At 35.0% G+C, this 20,310-nt stretch overlaps 1 protein-coding gene across 2 annotated transcripts in view; it reads left to right on the top strand.

The window, feature by feature from the left end:
* The window catches only part of TMEM65 (transmembrane protein 65), a 41,778-nt gene extending 26,533 nt beyond the window's left edge, over positions 1–15,245 (top strand). For both annotated transcript variants that reach the window (XM_036437251.2, XM_036437252.2), the window contains 6 exons: positions 1,949–1,993; positions 3,249–3,316; positions 7,970–8,024; positions 8,909–8,951; positions 10,769–10,874; positions 14,132–15,245. In XM_036437251.2, the coding sequence (XP_036293144.1) occupies positions 1,949–1,993; positions 3,249–3,316; positions 7,970–8,024; positions 8,909–8,951; positions 10,769–10,874; positions 14,132–14,233 (419 nt within the window). In that variant the 3' untranslated portion in view covers positions 14,234–15,245. The remainder of the gene's footprint in view (positions 1–1,948; positions 1,994–3,248; positions 3,317–7,969; positions 8,025–8,908; positions 8,952–10,768; positions 10,875–14,131) is intronic.
* The last annotated feature ends 5,065 nt before the right edge of the window (positions 15,246–20,310 follow it).

Below are 20,310 nucleotides of genomic sequence, written 5' to 3'. Positions count from 1 at the left end.
CACATTGTCATAGATTATAAATAAATATTTTAGAAATTGTATATCCAGTTTGTAGTGTGTTTCATTGGAAAATCTGGTTGTATTAAATCATAGAGCAGAGTAATCCATGGTGTGGGCTCTTCTCTTTAAGTCATCGATTAATTTTGTGGGATTGGATGAGGATGAAGAAGGTAGAATTCTCTGCCATTTTACCATAGCCTATTCTTGTGCTTATATAAATGGTGAGGTGGATATTATTTTAAAATATATATTTTTACTGACTTCAGAGAGGAAGGGACAGGGAGAGAGAAATAGAAACATCAATGATGAGAGAGAATCATTGATCTATTGTCTCCTGCATGTTCCCCACTGGGGATCGAGTCTGACTGGGAATTGAACAATGACCTCCTGGTTCATAGGTTGACATTCAACCACTGAACCACACCAGCTGGGCCTGAGATAGTTATTATTATGAGATTAGATAGCTTGCTTTTTTGTAATTATTGTTAATTTTTAGATTTAATGGTGTCACTTGAAGATATTTACTTTGACATATACTTGGGAAAACCTTGTGTGTTTATTATGACATATATTATAAATAGTATATTGTTACTTGTTGAATAACTCCCTGCTCTTTTTTATTATGTAGGATATTCTATTGTATATTACCTGGTAGTATAGGTTTCAAAACTCAAAATATTTATTATATCATCACAGGAGATTAATTAAAGAACAGAACACAATCATTGTGGTAACATATTGCTTTAAAATATTATTTTACTGTTTTTAAAGGCTATTTAGGCCTATTCGAACATTCTTTTTCTTTAATATTTTTATTTTTCTTGATTTTAGGGAGGAAGGGAGAGGGTAGAGAGAGACAGAAACATCAATGATGAGAGAGAATCATTGATCGGCTGCCTTCTGCATGCCCCCTACTGGAGATTGAGCCTGAAACCCAGGCATGTGCCCTTGACCCGAATCGAACCTGGGACCCTGCAGTCTGCAGGCCATGCTCTAGCCACTGAGCCAAACCCGCTAGGGCTGAACAGTCATTTTTCCAGTATCAATGCTCATTTGCATATAAATATCTTAAATTACCTAGGATTACCATCTTTAAGAAGGGTAGCTATATTTTTGGGGAAAAAAATGTTTTTTATTGATACTTAGAGAAAGGGAGAGGGAGAGAGAGGGGGAAACATTGATGTGAGAGAGAAACATCAGTTTGCTGTCTCTCACACGCACCCCTACTGGGGACCCTGTCTGGACTGAGTCCGCGACCTGGGCACGTACTCTGAACGGAACTGAACCTTTTGGTGCACAGGACGGTGCTCACCCAACTGAGCCTATGGGCCAGGGTTATTTATTTATTTATTTTTTAAAATATATTTTATTGATTTTACACAGAGAGGAATTGAGAGGGACAGAGAGTTAGAAACATCGATGAGAGAGAGTCATCGATCAGCTGCCTCTTGCACACCCCTCACTGGGGATGTGCCCGCAACCAAGGTACATGCCCTTGACCGGAATCGAACCCGGGACCGCAGGCCGACGCTCTATCCACTGAGCCAAACCGGTCCCGGCATGGGCCAGGGTTATTTTTGAAATGTTGAAAACTGCAATGAATGCAAACAGGCTTGTTACAAGGACTTAAAAAACAAACAAACAACCCCTTCCCCCCCCCCCCCCAATCAAATTATTTATTCAGGGTTATAGACTCCATGACAGGCTTGTAACTATAATAAAACTCAGTTTTGTTTTCCAACCTTGTGTTAAATCCATACTAAGTAACATTTTCTGAATAGCTAATTTAGGTCCATTGACAGAAAGATAATTTATGAATAAACTCTGATATTTTCCGAGCTTTGTAAGTCTGCTGGTGTTTGCTTCATTGTAACAATAATAATAAATAAAAAAAGAGGTCATGCCATCGTCACTAATTCTTGCCCCGCCCCCTTTTCCTCCCCTTCAGAAAAGTTGGAAGCTGCGCCGCCCACCCGGGAGCAGCTGAGATACGGTAACGGTTCTATCATTGTTCAATAGTGTGCACCTGTATCTGGGCCGTGAGACCACTGTATCATTTATTGGTAGTACCAGAGTCAATACATTCAGTCTTTCTAGACAGAGTGAGTTTTCCTATGTAGTATGCCAAAGCAAAAAATTTATAAACTCAGTTTAAGACATTTCTTTTTTTTTAATTTTAAATATTTTATTGATTTTGTACAGAGAGGAAGGGAGAGAGATAGAGAGCCAGAAACATCGATGAGAGAGAGTCATTGATCAGCTGCCTCTTGCACAACCCCTTCCAGGGATATGCCCGCAATCAAGGCACATGCCCTCGACCGGAATCTAACCAGGGACCCTTCAGTCTCCAAGCCGACGCTCTATCCATTGAGCCAAACCGGTCTCGGCAGTTTAAGACATTTCTAATATTGTTAACCATATCTATTATTGCTTACAAGTGTTACCATCTAGAAATAGAAAAAATGAGGCTAAATGTATAAAAAACATATAGGTATTAGTTCTTTCTAGTTACATCTCTGTCATCTCAGATTATTCAGATCATGTATTAGATAGATGAGGTAAGGTGTGCCTTTGGTAGGAGGAAACCAAGTTACATTTTGATTTAAGTAGAATGGTGTTTTTTTTTTGTGTGTTTTTTTTTAATAGTTTGTGAAAGCATTCAGGGATACTGAAGTATTGTGCAGGGGGAAAAGATTTCTGAATGTAAATGTCTAATATAGATGAAATAATCACATTTTCCTCACATTTGTTTAAAATAATTATTTAAAAAAAATAATTATTTAGTGAGTAAAAGTGACCAAACAGCTTCCCTAAAATTTGATTCAGGGAATTTATTATTTCTAATGTGGAGATCAATTTTATGGTATCACTCTTTAGGTATAAGAGAGAAACAGATTGATGTCAATATCAATTGAACGGGAAAAACATGGTATTCATAATATGTATTTACTTACTTGTTCTGCTGTTAACTGTATATACTATTTCTTTGTATGTGTTGCCAGTAAGAAAACACAAAAGCCTAACACAATTGTTTTTACATGTTATGAATTTTTTATTTTTTAATTTTTTTCTCAGTATAGCTTCTACTAAGTAGCTAAACTTATAGTAGGAATAGAATCTTTTGGCTATGTGGAATGGCAAGCAAATTCCAAAGCTTATTGAGGAGACTTTAATTATATGGTCTATTTTTGTCATTTTAAAATTATAGAAATCTTAAAATAAATGTTTCTGTTTTTGATGTTTTTCAGTATTCATCCACAATGCGATACCTTTCGTAGGGTTTGGCTTTTTGGATAATGCAATTATGATTGTTGCAGTAAGTTCTTTCTCTTATCCCTTCTGTTTTGAGCTAATAAAGAAATTTAGGTGGTCTAAATTTTTCTAATAATTTGCATATTATAGCTGTAAAGTTTTAATTAACATAATGAATGAAGCTTTTTTTTTTTTTTTTTACTATGTTTTATGATAATTAGACTTGATTTTCTAGCTCAATTTTAAAGCAACATGTATGTTAATCATTATGACTTTTGGTAAAGCATTGACAATAATAAACACATATTTATTGAGCCTATATTATTCTGTTCTGATTTCAACATTCATATTAAAGAAAAATGTATGTAAAATTTTCTTATGTGTTTTCACAGTTCACATCACATGTATGTTATTTTATTAGTTCCTTGTTCAATTTTTGCATGCAGAAATGTTGTGGTTTATTTACTTATTTATTTATTTAATTTATTGTTTTGATTAATCCTCACTGGAGGATATTTTTTCCATTTATTTGTTTGTTTGTTTGTTTGTTTGTTTTTTTCAGGGAGAGAGTAGAAGGGGAAGGAAAGGGGACAGAGAGAGAAACAGCAATGTGAGAGAGCCACGTCAATTGGTTGCCTCCAGCAGGCACCCCACCTGGGGTAGGGAACTTGAAACTCAGGTACTTGCTCTTGATCAGAATTGAGGCCCCCAAACCCTTTGGTTCAGGGGCCTGTGAATATATAGCCCTTCGGCCTTTGTTCGATTGTAATGGGTAAAAAAGAATTTTCCTTTGCCGTGGTCATTTTGAGGTAAGGGTGCTCTTTAAAAGTCTCAGGAATGGCCGATTTATTTTTTTACTGTTTTGTGACACCTTTTGTTAGTGGATGCCAGTACTGAGTTCAGATTCTAAAGTCAGAAATAACTCCATGATTAAATGCAACTATTTTGAAACTACCAAAGTGCTCTATCCTGATTTCTCTTCACTGACTCTAACTTCAATAAAAATCTATAAATTTTAGCTTTGTGTTGGAGACTTAAAAAAAGGTAACTGTTTTTGGATTATTGAGTATGAGAAAAATACATGTGAGAGATACAAGGTTTATTTTTGTTTGTGGGTTTGGTAGGTCACATGTCCTACTACATGTAGACATAAATAGAACATTTGTTTTCAAAATCAGGATAAAAGGATAATTTACACTGCAGATTACAAAATTTGCTTAGAGAATATCTAAAATTGGTTCATTCAAGAATTCTTTTTTTCTTTTGCTATATAGTCTCATTTTATGTCCAAATTCATGGAAATGAGATATCCAAAAAGTCTAGCCGTTGCCCTGGTTGGGGGTCCTAACAGGGCTCACACAGCTGAAGGTATCCTGCTTCGTAAATAGTCACAGAAGACACTCTGACATGCACACAGCTTGTAGGTGATAACACCCATTGGATAATTCCTTCGCAGAGTATTCTGGCAATAGCTTCTAAAATATAATTTCAAAATGCTAGTTTTTACTGATCTTAACATTTTCCTAATATGTACATAAGAACCAAATTGGCCAGTTTATATGTCTATGAATGTGCGATACTCAGCCATTTAGAACTACGCTGTCTTTTTGAAATTACTAAAATCTGAGTTGGTTAGATTATTTAAATAGTTAATGTAAGTCAAATATAATTGTAATGAAAACCTCATTTTTATGAATTTATAAGCTACTAGAGACCCAGTGCACAAAATCTGTACATGGTTTGGGTCCCTAGGCCTGGCCTGCAATCAGGGCCTATTGGGGCCTTCCGGCTGCTGGCCAGGACCTCCTTTTGCTTTGCACCGCCCCCTGGTGGTTAGTGCACATCATAGCAAGCAACTGAACTCCCATTCAAACTTCGGATGGGACAATTTGCACATTAGGCTTTTATATATATAGATAGTTAATATGTTTCTAGAATAGATTGTCTGAAGTAAAGTCTTTCTGTGGCAAATATTTCTTTCAATTTTACATGACTCAGTCTTTTAGATTCTTTTTATTAACAGCTACTAGCCCCCCTACTGCCGTCCTAATAATAATTTTTTTCATCTCAGTAGAGCAGACCTTAGATATTCAAATACTGAAAGACTAACCTCACTACAGTGAAGTGTTGAGATTACATATTTTGCATAAAGGGCCTAAGGAGATTTTTAAGAGAGATCAGAATAGGAAAACTGGGTAGTTTTTAGATCCTGAATAAGACCTTCCCCATAGGTCTTATTATTTCTTTGATATAAGTATCTAAAGTAATATATATCTGTGATTAAATAGAGATACCAACAAAACAAAACACCCACATTCTAGAGTCAAATTACTGTACTAATGTTCACTGTTTAGTGTGACTCAGGCCTGCATCTCATTAGAGGTATAAGTGAGAGTGTCCTATTTTTGCAGGCCGCAGATGGCTCAGTAATTTAGTATTGTTTGTTTTTCTAGTTTACATTGAAATCCACTTTCAGGGACTTAATTACCAGGTTATCACTTGTATAATACTAAAATAAATATTGAAATCACTGGCTTCAATACCTGATTGAGAGTAATAGGTATGGCAAAAAAATAATTGTGATAATTGCAAACTACTTCAGGGACAGTGAAGTTTTCCAAAGAGGTTCTGTAATACACTGCTGAGATTAAAATTCATAAGTAATGTAACTATAGAATCTGTGCAAAGGGAAACGGTGATCATTATTATCATAAGAATTTTTTTTAATGTGTTTTTCTTGTTGAGAGTAACTACAGATGTTCCCCCTTTTTCCTCACTGTCCCCCTCTACTTGGCTCCCGCCCTACCTCCATGAGAATTTTTTTTTTTTTTTACCTTTTTTTAAAAAACACTGATTGCCTCCTAACATTGTGGGACAGCTGTGTCTGTTTTAAGATATTAGGTTGAGCAGATCTTTGATTCTGCTTTTCTATCATGCCATAGACATTTGATTCTGTTCTTCTAGGTGTACTCTCTGGGCTGCTGCTGGCCTTGTTGTAATTAATAAAAATTTTATAACTTCATATATAACTTCTTGGAATAGATTTGACCTTTATTGTTGACTGCTAATCATACTAAGGTTTTGGTTTTATAGCTCTGTATTCTCTTTTTATGTTATTGGGATTGCTTTTGTAACCTAGTGGGTTTGGGGATTATTTTTTTTCTTGCAATTTAACTAATATAACATTTATTAGAATTCTAGAGTAGATTAATTTTATTCAGGCGATGAACCAAGTATAACATTTAAGACAACTAGTATTAAATTTGTTTGCGATTTCCAACTCACCTGTTAACATGAAATTTGATGTAACTATGGGGGGAAAAAGCATGGATAATCTATTGCCTTCAAACTGAGGCTTTTTATGCTGTAAAAAGGACCTTCAGTTTCCTTAAATTTTAATTAAATACTTGTTCAATACATGTCTTGCAAACAGATTCTTCTTGGGTCATTGCTATTAAGGATGCATTTTTTATTTTCCATACTTCGAAACTGTCAGGTGCCTCTCTTGTATATCAAAGCCCCAGTGTTGGTGTTGTTTGTGTCCATCTATAAAGATACACATCTTTTTTCTTTGTGCCTGTTCTTTTTTTTTCTTCCCTTCTTCGGAAATCTCTTTCTTTGGATACCTCTACAACCTTGTAATTTTAAGTGCCTGGGAGACTTTTTAGCTGTTTTCCATAGTCTACAAGAATTGATATTAAAGATTAGGTGGGACCAAAAGGCTGGGGAAAGAAAATTGAGGAAAACTTAACTCAGCTTCTCTTTAGTTTTAGAAATAATTGATTAATGCAATATCTCTACATACCTGATAGGGCATTCTCTTTTTTCTCCACAAACGTCATGGAGATTTTTTTTTTTTTTTTTTTTTTAATGTTCAAGCATTAGTGTTCAAGAGGGTTTTTGAAAAGTATGTGCGTTTATGGCAGCCTTGCCCAAGGACTGGGACTGAGCTAGCATCACAGCGTCTAGAATTTCTAATTTAGTCTATGTAATAACCCATTAGAATAGCTTCATCTTCTTCACCTCAGTTCCTTCTCTTTAAAGTAGAAATAAAAATGTGAAGTCCCCTTTTCTCCAGAGGAGTGAGAGAGATGTGTAGAGAGTCTTAAACTCCTCACTAAATAAATGTGGTGGAAATACAACAGAGCTGCATTTTTGCTTTAGCTCTATTGTATCAAATGTTGCTATTACTTATAAATGAATCAGATGTTCCCAGTACTTAATGGATAAAGAACTAAGTGTTCTAAGGGTAATTTTTGAGGTTTATGATACTTTGGGTTCCTAGAAACTGGTTTAGTCTGGCTTTTTAATCTTTTGTAGGATAAATAACAACAGTATAGGTCTAGCATTCAGAATTTAAAATGTAGGTGAATTTGTCGACTTTGTGCTCAAAGAGCTTTAAAGCACCTTCTTCTGTGATAAGAAAATATAAATCTTAGATTCTTAATGATGAATTATATTATATATGTGTTGGTATTTTTTATTTTTCCAGAAACCTAATTTTAATGAAGAAATATTGATATTATTTCTGCATATTGCATATCCATAGTAATTAAGTGAATTACTGCATTATATATGCATATTTCTGCATATTTTTATAATTTTGCTGCAATAACATGTTTGACTACCTTACCTGTTTTTAGTAATGCTTTTCTATTCTTTTATAGTCACTAGAGCTTTAATATTTTAAGATTAATTTTTTGTAATCATTTTTCAGGGAACCCATATTGAGATGTCTATTGGAATTATTTTGGGAATTTCAACTATGGCAGGTATTTAATAATAATAATATTTTATTATCCGTATATTTAAAAAACATTCCAGTAGGTTAAGTATAGAAGGGGATAATTTATTTGAATGAATTTACTCATTGAAATGTCTGCTAGTTTATCTCCTAAGTCCTATTCCTTTAATTATTAATTTTGTGTACATAATACTATTTTTTTTCTGAGAAATTTTGGGTACAGTATGTTAGTTAATGTGTAACAATAATCTACTACATTGACTATGTTAATAAAAAGTTTTTCTTTTAGTTACTGGTCACCCTAAAACCTTTCCACCCCTTTTCTCTATTAAATTATTTATTTTCAAGTTGGGTAGAAAAATCAAAGAAGGAAATACAAGATGGAAAATTTAATTTGGTTCTATCTTGTGCTTTTCCCGCAATTAACACTGTTCTTCATGATGGTGAAATCTGGGGATAGTTCTGTGTTCTGTGTGTTGTATGGAACATATAAGTAGATGAATTAATGTAAGAGACATTTCTTTCCTTGATTTTCTGGAATTTCAGAGTTGTACATATGGCTTTACTTTTTCCCAAATATCCAAATTCCCTTTATAAAATATTATCCGAAAGTTACAACTACAAAATATTGCAACATGATTTAATATTGAATCCAAAATGGAAAGTGGCTGCCATAATAGGAAAGAGCCTTGCTCCTTGGTGAAGGGAGAATACGGGAACCTCAGGAGAATTGTGCTTGATATGAAAGCTTGAGATTCAGAGCTATGCAACGAGGTTACTTTGGATACAGTTGTTCCTGTTTGAGAAATGTGGTAATGCTTCCAGACCAGTGCTTTGTTAATTAGTGATGTATTATAATGCTTTTTATGACTTCCATGTGACAATTTATGTGTCCATTTCTTACTTTTTTAGCTGCTGCTTTGGGAAATCTTGTGTCAGATTTAGCTGGTCTTGGGTAGGTCCATATATTTATTCATTTGTGCATGTCTTTACTTGCTCTCTTTCTCTTCTCCATTATCCTGTAATTGGAGAAGGCTAAAATTAAAAAAATTAAAAAAAAGACTTTTATTTGTGTTTCTGTTTTAGAGCTAAATTTTAAAATTTCTAAATCAGTAGTACTAAATCTTTGGTGGGCATCAAATATTAATGACTGGGTCACACCCAGTCATACGTAATGAGTGTTTCTTGGGATGGGGCCTTGACATTTGTGTTTAATAATCTCAAGAAATTCTGACATATACAAAAATTTTTCTAAAGCTATCTTAATGTAAGCAGAGCTAATTATTTATATGTATGTATTTTATAGACATTTCCAAGGCTGAGACAGGATTAAAAGAACCCCTATCATTATTCCACCCCAGCCTCTTCCCACTAAGCCCCTAAGTAAAAGATGTGGCTCAAAGGTGAGGCTGCTGACGGGGCATGTTTTTTTCTAGAGAGAGGGACTTCTAGATGGGTAATGGCCAAAGCATCCATGTGTTTGCTTTCTTTACTCCCCGTGGCAGGGATGATGAAACACACTGAGGAGGTCTACTTAGAAAGACCGATTTTCTCTCTATTTTACACTCTCACTTTCAAGTGGCAAATGGGCTGGGCTGCCGCCTGAGCGTGGGGAAGCTTGGGAACTAGACATTAGGCTAAGATGGCATTAATTATAGTGATAAACATACCCTTGTACTCAGTCTTGGGTTTTGTCTCCTCCTTCCTTGGTTCATTGGATTGGTAAGTTTTGGAATTTGGATTTGAGGCTGATAGAACTCTCCTTAGCCCTACAGTCTAAGGCAGCTTTATAATGGGTCTGAGCCTACATGTTAGACGTTTGCACTGGAGTTGGGGCCATAGCTACAGGTGAAAACAGAGTTTCTTTACTTTGGGCCCTAGGCAAAAATTTTTACATTCCTAGAATTTCTGTCATAAATCCATAATGATATCATCCTTCAAACATTACATTTCCCCGTTCCCAATACTAAGGTTAGTAATGGTATTGTAGCTGCAATGATAACTTTCTATGTAGAACTAAGTGATCTAATAGATTGTAAGGCTGTTTTAGATTGCAACATAAAACAATTATTTTTTTTGTTAAAGATAAAGATTTTGTTGGGAGACTTTATATTTAAGAACTATTTCTTCTTTGCCTTTAAGAAAATATCACTGAATAACAAACACCACATTTTTAGATGCACAGTTTGTTTAGATTTAACATGTCTGACATCGGGATCCATCTCATAATCAGTGGTATGCATAGTTTAATTGGCATTTTCCCCCTCACAGTTCATAAAGTAAGATAGTATCCAATAAGTGAAGGTAAATTAGAATTGATAAACACTTGAAATTGTTATGAAAATTCTAGGCTGCTTTTCTTATTATATCTATCTGATAAATTTGGAGATTTTTGCTTTTTGACAACAGTTAATTTATATCATGTTAAAGTGCTTTACTTGGAATGTAGAATAAGTGCATAAATTGAAATTGTTGTAAAAAGTTTCCTATACCTTGAATTAGTCTTTTAAAAGTAATGGTAGAGAATAAGTTTGCTAAATCAATTAATTTACCTATGTATTAAATATAGTAATATGAAAATGGTTTTAAACTGGATATATTTATATTTGCACAAAAATGTTTCTGAACATGTTTACACCATTTCTAGAGTGCCAGTTAATTACAGGTATAAACTATCTTGTTTTTCTTTGTGTTAATTCAGTTTTTACTACCCGAGAACATTTGTATTTGTCTTTAACAACTTATATTCTGTCCTCGTGTTTTTTTTTAAAGACTTGCAGGCTACGTCGAAGCTTTGGCTGCCAGGTTAGGCCTGTCAATTCCTGATCTCACACCAAAGCAAGTTGACATGTGGCAAACGCGTGTTAGTACACATTTGGTAAGTACATTACATGGCTTGTGAAAATTGATTTTTCTAGCCAGAGCAAGTTCATTCCCTTGAGAAATCTGAGACTAAAATTGATTTGAGTGGAGTCGTTAACACAAATTGTCCAAGGCTTGGCAATTTTCAGAGGAAGAATATTTTTTTTATTGACTTCATATTTTATAGGTGTACTTCATTTTAAAAAAATCTTCATATGATTCAGTTAATCTTAAGGAATCAATTATGTGCTAGACATAAAATGAATATAGTTCTCTTGAGGATTGTTTAGGTAGAGAACCAGACATTTAAACAAATTATAATTTAGTGTGACATATGCAGTAATGGAACTATAAATTGGATATAGCAATAGCACAAGTACAAGAATTAATACTTGGTGGGGAAAAGTTTCTTTTCATGGGGAGATTTTTTTGGTGATTATTAGATCTAAGCTGATTTAAAAAAATTATTGATGAGACATTTACTAAGTGAACAGGAGAATTCCAAGTATATTGACTAGCAAGTAGAAAAGCATGATAAAAACAGGGTGTGTTAAAAAAAAATACAAGAGATTAGTAATTGCTGGGATATGCTATGTAGTAGTTGTACTCAAAGCAATAATGGAAAACAACATTGGAGATGTAAGAATGGATCATTCAGAAAAGGCATTTTTCTGTCGATGTATAAACTGTGCCAAGGAGCTTGAACCTCATACCCAGGTGATGGAGTCCTATTTTAAATAGGAAAGATACTGGATGGATGTTACCAGTTAAGAGGAGGAGGAAGAATAACTTTTGAAAGGGAAGAGAATGAGCTCTATTTTGGACACATTGAATTTGAGATGCTAGTATAACACTCAAATGGTGATACCAAGTAGGCATTTGGATTAAAGGTCAAGAGTTGGAGAGGTTTGAATTAGAGATGGTGGGTGTAATCATTCACCCATTAATTCAACAAATATTGATTGTTTACCTGTTATATGCAGAACACAGACCTAGGAGCTTTGAATATTAATATATTGGTTAACAAAACAAGATCTTTTTTTTCTGGTGGATCTTATGTTCTAGCAGCATGAGGAGAGAGAAACAATTTAAAAACCTGATAAGCAAAATATTTAGAATATTAGAAGTTCGCAGTATTGTGGGAAATTAAAGAGAAAAAGAAAGCTAAGCAGAGTAAAAGAGGTTGGGAGTGCTGGAATGGAGATAGATTACAGGCCACACTGAACAGGCCTGCGATGGAGAAAGCCAGGGGAGAAGGGGCTGCACACGGCAGTGGTTCTCTAAGTGCGATGGCAGGACCAGCAGAACCAGCAGGACCAACATTACTGGGAACTGGTTAGATATGCAAATTCACAGGCTCCACCTTACACCTGTCGCTGCATAAAAAATTATGTGTGTATGTGTGTCCGTATCCTGCAATTTGTAGATGAATTGAAGTGGATTAGTTAGCTAATATCAATCAGCCAGAGCTGTTGAGGAATAAGGATATTCTAACATTGTAGGAATATAACAGTTGGGATCAAGATAAGATTATTTCCTGGGGCCTTCTCTTCTGACATAATTGATAATTCTGTTTTCTTTCTACATTATGTAAGAGCAGGTCCATTTCCCCCTTCTATAAAAAAAGCATGTCAAATATTAAATTGTCATATATATACTTATATGCATGTTTATTGATAAAACCCCATAAGCATATGGATTCTGTTCTTTAGTTGTTGGCTCTGCTTGCTACGTCTTAGGGTCAAATCTTCTATTCTGTAACATAACATTTGGTTATAAACGACCGGTAGTGGTTGAAGTTAGTGATCAGCTATCTAGTTATAACATATGCTAACTCTGAAATTTACCTGTAGTAGAATATATGCCAGTACATATGTAGTTTCTAACTGACATTTGTTGTATTTTAAAGCCTCATTTGTAATTTGGAACTCTGAAAATATTTTCTTGCATAGCATAACAGATATACTCAAGTCCTCGGTTAGCTCCAGTATAAGTAACTATAGGGCCTAATATAAGACCCAATTATCCTATATAATAAAAGCCTAATATGCTAAGTGTCTGACCATTCATTTGAGCATTTGACCAGTCACTATGACAAGCACTGACCACCAGAAGGCAGATGCTCTGACCGGTAAGTTAGCTTGCTGCTGGGGTCTGGCCAATTGGGATTGGGCGAGACAGTCCTGACATGTTCTGGAGCCCTCCCACCATCCCTTTGTGCACAGTGGGGTCCCTCAGCCTGGCCTGTGCCCTCTCGAAATCTGTGACCCCTTGGGGGATGTCAGAGATCCGGTTTTGGCCTGATCCCCATAGGCCAGGCCAAGGGACCCCCACAGGTGCACGAATCAATGCACTGGACCTCTAGTAATATATTATATAAGTGACTACTCTTATGATGGAAAAATATGGCCCTCACTGGTTGGCTCTAGCTAGTTTGGCTCTGTGGTTATAGCATTGACCTGTGGACTGAAGGGTCACAGGTTTGATTTGGGTCAAGGGCAAGTACCTTGGTTGCAGGCTCGATCCCCAAGCAGGAGGCAACCACTGGTTTCTCTTTTGCATCAAAATTTCTGTGTGTCTCTTGCACTTTCTTCCACTCTCTCCAAAAATTAATGGGAGAGAAAAAATGTCCTCGGTTGAGGATTAACCATATATATGTTTCAGGGTCTGGATCAGGGAGCTAGAAAAGGAAGGCTATCCCATTTCCTTCCTCCTTCTCTACCCTATTGACTTTATGCCCCATTGAGAAAATTGTGTTGGAACTCACTGCCTGGCATTCCTAAAGTGAGGGCGGAGAAAGCCGTGGTTTTCATGGATGACAGTAATGGGAATTCTAACATTTTGGGTGGGAAGTGGAGTCTGTTAGCAACAGTCATTTCATATAAATGGGGAAGTCAGGAATCTAATATAGTCTCTGTAAATATATATAAATAAATACAAACATTATCTAAGGTCAAAATAAGAATCTAGGTGTGGATTTTTCTTATCTTCTGACATTAACATATATGTACAATATTTAATGAGTGTTTTCTACTTGAATATTTCTTTGATGTTATTTTTATGGCAATTTGATAAAAGAAAAATTTCCTTGTTGCTTTGATCTCTAAATATCATTTGTTCTAGAATATTTTTGTAGCCTATTTTTAGGCTACAAACATGACTCATGAATTGAATTTTATAGTTCATAGTAATTGTTTATCATAGATATTTAAGCAGGTCTTCCTCTCACAGCGATAAAATAACTTTCAAAAATGTTTTGTTTTGTTTCCTCAGGGCAAAGCTGTTGGGGTGACTATTGGCTGCATTCTAGGAATGTTTCCTTTGATTTTCTTGGGAGTAGGTGAAGAAGATGAAAAACTGGAAAAGAAAAATTAACCCTCGTAGAGTACCTAGAAAAAGATGTAAACTAATGTACCTCAACGATTAAATATGCTGTCACCACATTTAGGAATTAAGACAGTAACAGTGTATAGATACGGGATCAAATAATTCAGCATGTATTATGGAAAAACACTAACTTATTGTGGCTTGGTTTTCTTAGGACATCTTTTTAAAAAGAACTGTTTAGTATCATTTCGTGTAAATTGTTGAAATCAACAACAGTCAACATTTTATCTTTTCCCTCTCTTTCTTTATATATCCAAATATCATTTATCAGTCATTGATGTATTGTCCTGACTTGGGGTTTGCTTATTTGTTATATAATGTGTATATGCATGAAAACATTTTCTGTTATTGTGTTCCCTAGAGTTACAATTCAACCTTAAGATTTTTCCAAATTACATGAGATGTTTATTGTCAGTTGAAGATTTTTTACTCACTTTCTGACATCAATTTTGTACTGTTTCACAGTAAACATTCATAATCATATAATTTCAGTCACTTTTATTTACTCCCACATCTATTCAAAGCAGACGCAGACTTTTAAGTATTTTAAGTTTTTGTTATTCATTCTAATTTCTTGTGTCAAGTGCCAGAGGTCAATCAGAATGAACAATTATGTGGTCTTTGTACTACATGAAACCACATATCTTAAGTATATTATTTTGAATGGATTGTTTTACTTTTCATTTCTCAATTTTGCATCATTATGTGATGGTTTTTGACTCTTGAGAGAAAGAAAGTTATTATTGTGGGTTCTTTTCAACGGTGATTATGGGATTAGAGTGAACTAAGGGGTTTGACCCGACACTTGAAAATTAAGAGGCTAAACAATTTTTTTTAGAAAAATGGAAACTGGGAACTGCCCAGGTTTGTGGAATAAGCGGTGAAGCGGAAAGGATGTTTGTAAGGTTAATGAGATGGAAATTATATCGCACAGGAAAGACTTGTTCCCTCCAAAATGTCTTTTCATCTGAATTAAATGAGTCTGAGTACTTCTTATTCACAATCTTGATGTTATATCTTATTTAATGAATTTTACTTCTGGATAACTTCTTTTGAGGCGAAAAATATTATGTATATATACACACACATATAAATGTATATGTATATTTTTAAATTTATTTCTGAGAGGAAGGGAAAGGGAGAGAGAGAGAGAGAAACATCAGTATTGAGAGAGAATGTTTGATCGCTGCCTCCTGAATGCTCCCCTACTGGGGATCAAGTGCAACCCTGGGCATGTGCTGTGCCTGGGAATCAAACCATGACCTCTTGCTTTACAGGTCGATGCTCAACCAGTGCGCTACACTGGTCACGTAAAAATATTTTATATTTCGCTCTTTGCTACATATAGTCTAATAGTCAAAAGTTACATGAGTTGAAATCTTTTTTTTCTTTTTGGTCTTTTTTTCTTCTTTTGTGGTATTTAAATCAGATTCTAGGTTGAAGTTGTTTTTTCCAATCTTGTATATCTGACTTAAATATAACCATGTAGAAATCATAAGTTTTAATTTTATGAACTCTTAAAGTTTGTGAGCATGTGGCCTGTTACACATGCTTAAAAAAACACATACACATCATGGAGGAGAAAAACTGAAATTAGAATGACTATCTGGGCCGCTGAAATTATTAAAATTGGTAAATAGGTGCAAAAGAAGGGAAACTTATAAGATGGCTGTATTTACAGCTATAATTTATTTTAAAAGTTTATTTGCAAATACGTACTTTGAACTCTTTTTTACAAAGGAACTGACTTTCCCCACAAGACAATTTATCATAATTTTGCTTCTGTGCACTTCAAAATAATTTAGTGCTATCCTTTAATCATAGATTTTAGAAGGAAAAGCATAAATCAAACAATGAAAAGATAAACATATATCATTCTTATTGTGTATAAATAGTGTGACAGTCTCTTTTGATCAAATTAGAATAGAACTTGATATCTTAAACAGAATTGTGGTTTGTATCTTTCACATAATACCATATACACACCCCAAATTTTTTTCCTCTTTTTATTATTTCAGGTGAGAGGAATAGAGTGCTTATTAAAAAAATTTTTTTTGGTAAATATTTATGTGCTTTTGTCCCTAATTTGTATATTTCCAGTCCTTTTCGTTTTCTAAAAAAGCATATTATTGTGGTGCTTAAAATTTTCTTTATTAATTAAATCCCATATCCAGAAACTGCCTGTGAGTTTAGAAAGGGCTTTTGCTTACTGTTGTGTGATTTTCTTCCTGTTGACAATAGCCCAGTCCTACAGAATCTTTCAGTTTAGCTGAATGTCTGCAAGGTTACTTAAGGTGTCAAAATATGTAACATAAAATCCTCATATTGAAAGACATTTTAATTTATGGACACAATAAAAATTTGCATCTTTCAGGTAATTAATTACTTTTCCAAAAATGGCACCTTTTTGTCAACCTAAATACACATTTTTCCAAATCTTTGTGTTCTGCACAAAGTGATTTCTGAGAAATGGTTTCCTTTAAGATACATAATTACTTTATGTAACCATTTTATGTTACTTGTTACAAAGAACCTTATTTCAGATTGAAACTGGAATTCTTATTTCTCATGTTAGTTATTTCCTTATTGGGAGCACCATAACTGTGGGTAAATGCAACATGAGCTACTTTTTTTAGTACTGTCTGTTTAAAATTCATATTGTCCATGTATTATGATTTATTGACTTCTTGATGCATGTAAATTGGGTGGATTTTGTTGCCACTGTATGTTAAATGGTGACCAATGTTTCTACAAAAGAATTGAACAAGAAACATCTTTTAAGAAATTTGAAATGTGGTTTTGACTTTTAAATTTGATTTTCTTCCTAATCTCAGAAGACCTTGGTTATTATATCGCTAAAGGAAGTAGGATTAATAGATGTAGATTCGTTGCAGGGTTGTAGCAGTGTCGCTAAGACAATAATATAGAACTATTTATCACCTCACTGAAACCCACACTTGAGATACAACATTACAGATTATGAGAAAAGAATGAATCCACATGGAGATAATTTATCTTTAAGGGGATGTAAAAAAACAACCTTGAGAAAGTTTGGCATAAATTACACTGATGGGCATTTACAGCAGCCATATCTAAGCCTCTATATAATAATGCAGCATTTACTTTGCTCCTTTTCTCCATTACTACTTCAATTTAATTAGTTGTTTTTAGTCTATTCAGATTTCCTGAGTCAGTTTTGGAAGATTGTGTGTTTCTAGAAATTTGTCCAAATTGTTGGCATATAGTTATTTGCAGTGTTTTCTTATAATCCTTTGTATTTCTGTGGTGTCAGCTGTTACTTCACCTCTTTTGATTCTGGTTTTATTTATTTAGGTCCTCTGTTTCTTGATGAGTCTGGCTAGAGGTTCATCAATCTTGTTTATCTTTTCAAAGAACCAGCTCTTGGTTTCATCGATCTTTCGAATTGTTTTTTTGGTCTCAATGTCATTTATTTCCACTGTGATCTTTGTCATCTCCTGCCTTCTACTTACTCTGGACTTTTCTTGTTTTTCTCTTTCTAGTTCTTTTAATTGTAGGATTAGAAGTTATTAGAGATTTTTCTTGTTTTTGGAGGTAAGCATCATTTTTATGGACACAGTTATTGTGTTGCAATGCAGTACCTCGGGGATCTGGTTTTTATTTCTCATTCTCTCCGCATACACACACACCCTTTTTTTTTCTGCTCTCACTACTGGAAACTACTTTGTCTTTCCTCTCTAATTTTCAGGTTCTAGACCCTATGGACTTCAAATTTTATAGGATTACATTATGGAGAGGGGTAGATAACTTAGAGGTTTTGCATTCACAATATAAACATTCTGGTATTTGGTACCATGCTTTCCGTATTTATATTTATATTCCCTTGTGTAGAAAATGAAAGTTCCAAACTTTCCTCATTTATTTCAAGTAATTTCTTTTTCTAAGAAGATTTCAAGAGAAATGACATGTTACCGAACAGCTCCATCAAAAGCTTAGTAAATTTCGTCTTTCCTAGAAATTGCAGCCAGTGTTTTGGCTATCTGCTATTAACACATTACCCTTTGCATACCATCTGATATTTGGCATATTTTATAAACAGGCTGAAAACTCCAGGCTGGATGCCAGCTACAATACATTCAGGTTTTATAATTATATCTTCCTGCAATATTCTTCCCACTCAGACAGCTAATAAATAGCTTAACTAATTTAAAATATCATCCTTTTCCTTTGTCTCTGAAAAATTTAGAAATTATAAGTGCATTTCAGAAAAATCATATTTTCTGCAGCCGCTCCTACCGTTGTGTCTTTGGTGTCCAGTAATGAACCAAATTATGAGGGAAGTGGGTCAACAGAATCATAAAACTCAATCCCCTCTCTTGAAGATCTTCCTACACCAGAGAGAGGAACAGTCTTTGGAGAATCTGCACAGATTCTCCAGAATTCTGTGATTCTGAGTGACTCACGTGGCTCACAGTGCTGCTAAGGCTTTATAACGCACTGCAGCCCTGTGCACGAATCCATATCCATGAGCCAGTGGCTCGCTGCTGCCCTCCTGTAGCTTCTCCAGCCCCCTCAGAGCTTGCTGCCCTGCCCCCTCCTGTAGCTTCTCCCCTGCCTGCTTGTAGCTCACTGTCCCACCCTCCTGCAGATCCGTGAGCTGGTTGTTACCCAGTTGGTTATTACACCTGACAGTGTAATGGCAATTAGCATATTCCTCTCTTATTATATAGGATTATATTATAGTTTATTCTTTTATTTTTTAATATATTTTATTGATTTTTTTTACAGAGAGGAAGAGAGAGGGATAGAGAGTTAGAAACATCCATGAGAGAGAATCATCGATCAGCTGCCTCTTGCACACCCTCCACTGGGGATGTGCCCGCAACCAAGGTACATGTCCTTGACCGGAATCGAACCTGGGATCTTTCCGTCCACAGACCGACGCTCTATCCACTGAGCCAAACCAGTTTCGGCAGTTTATTCTTATATAATTCAACATATTGAGCAATAAAGTCATTTTGACATATTCCTACTCTGCAGGAAGATTTAATGTAAGTAACCTTTTAAATAAAAACATTCAATTTCAGGAAAAATATAAATGAAATAGAGCAAAACATCACTTCAGGTTAAATCCTCCATGACCCCATGATTCCCTGTTGATACCATTAGCACATTGTCTCACATCTCTTTTGCGATGGCTCAGCACTGGAGCAAAAGTCACATCTACTTTATCATTGTGTCCTTGGTATTGATCCCAAGTCCATATTACAGATTATCCCTCTTTGTGTTGTTGTTTTTTTAATCATCAGTATAAATTTTGAACTTTGAAGTCTTCATAAGAGAATTGCAAACTCATTTAATATACATTATAGAATTAAACTACTCACTCGTTGTCAATACTCTTTTTAAGCCTTCAGCCTCTGAGCTAAAAGGGATATCTGCTGCTGGTAGATCTGGCAGCAGGTCATATAGGAAGACCTATATTCATTGTTTTTTGAAACTGTGTTAATAGTATTTGCCATTGGGAATCTAACAGTTCTAAGTCAATCAATTCTTAGCTGTGGGAACTTACACAGGAGGGCCAGTCTTTCTCAGGCTGTCCCCATTTATAAAATCGAGACAGTACTATCTCTACGGAAATTTAAGAATTGAGATGATATATTCCTAGTACCGGGTGAATATAAAAAGTGCTGGGAATATGGGAGGTGCTCCATAAATGGTTGCAGTGAAGATAGTTTTGGGGGATCTTTCTCCTGTCTTGCGTTTGGTGGTTCAGTAGTTGGAAGAAATGGAGCCTGTTGAGTTTCTGAGCTGAGGAATACTGGGGGAGTGAAAACATTCCATTTTGTGTTCAGTGTTGATGTTTCTGTCCATCAGACACGACTTTGATGAAAGCTAAGCTACTAAAGGATAGCCTAGATCAAACACAGGGTGTTGAAGTTTTTTGTTCCACTGCTAACCCTAAAATAACTGTGATGAAGTGCAACGATTTGGAACCTCCTAGTGTTTTCCTGGCGTGTTGTGAGCATCTGATAAGGTCCTATGAAACTCGGGACGTATAAACCAGGCAGTCGAAGATAAAAATA

Source organism: Pipistrellus kuhlii, unplaced genomic scaffold (genome assembly GCF_014108245.1).
Source record: "Pipistrellus kuhlii isolate mPipKuh1 unplaced genomic scaffold, mPipKuh1.p scaffold_m20_p_14, whole genome shotgun sequence".
NCBI classification, from domain to species: Eukaryota; Metazoa; Chordata; class Mammalia; order Chiroptera; family Vespertilionidae; genus Pipistrellus; species Pipistrellus kuhlii.
This window is presented reverse-complemented; position numbering and strand designations above follow the sequence as displayed.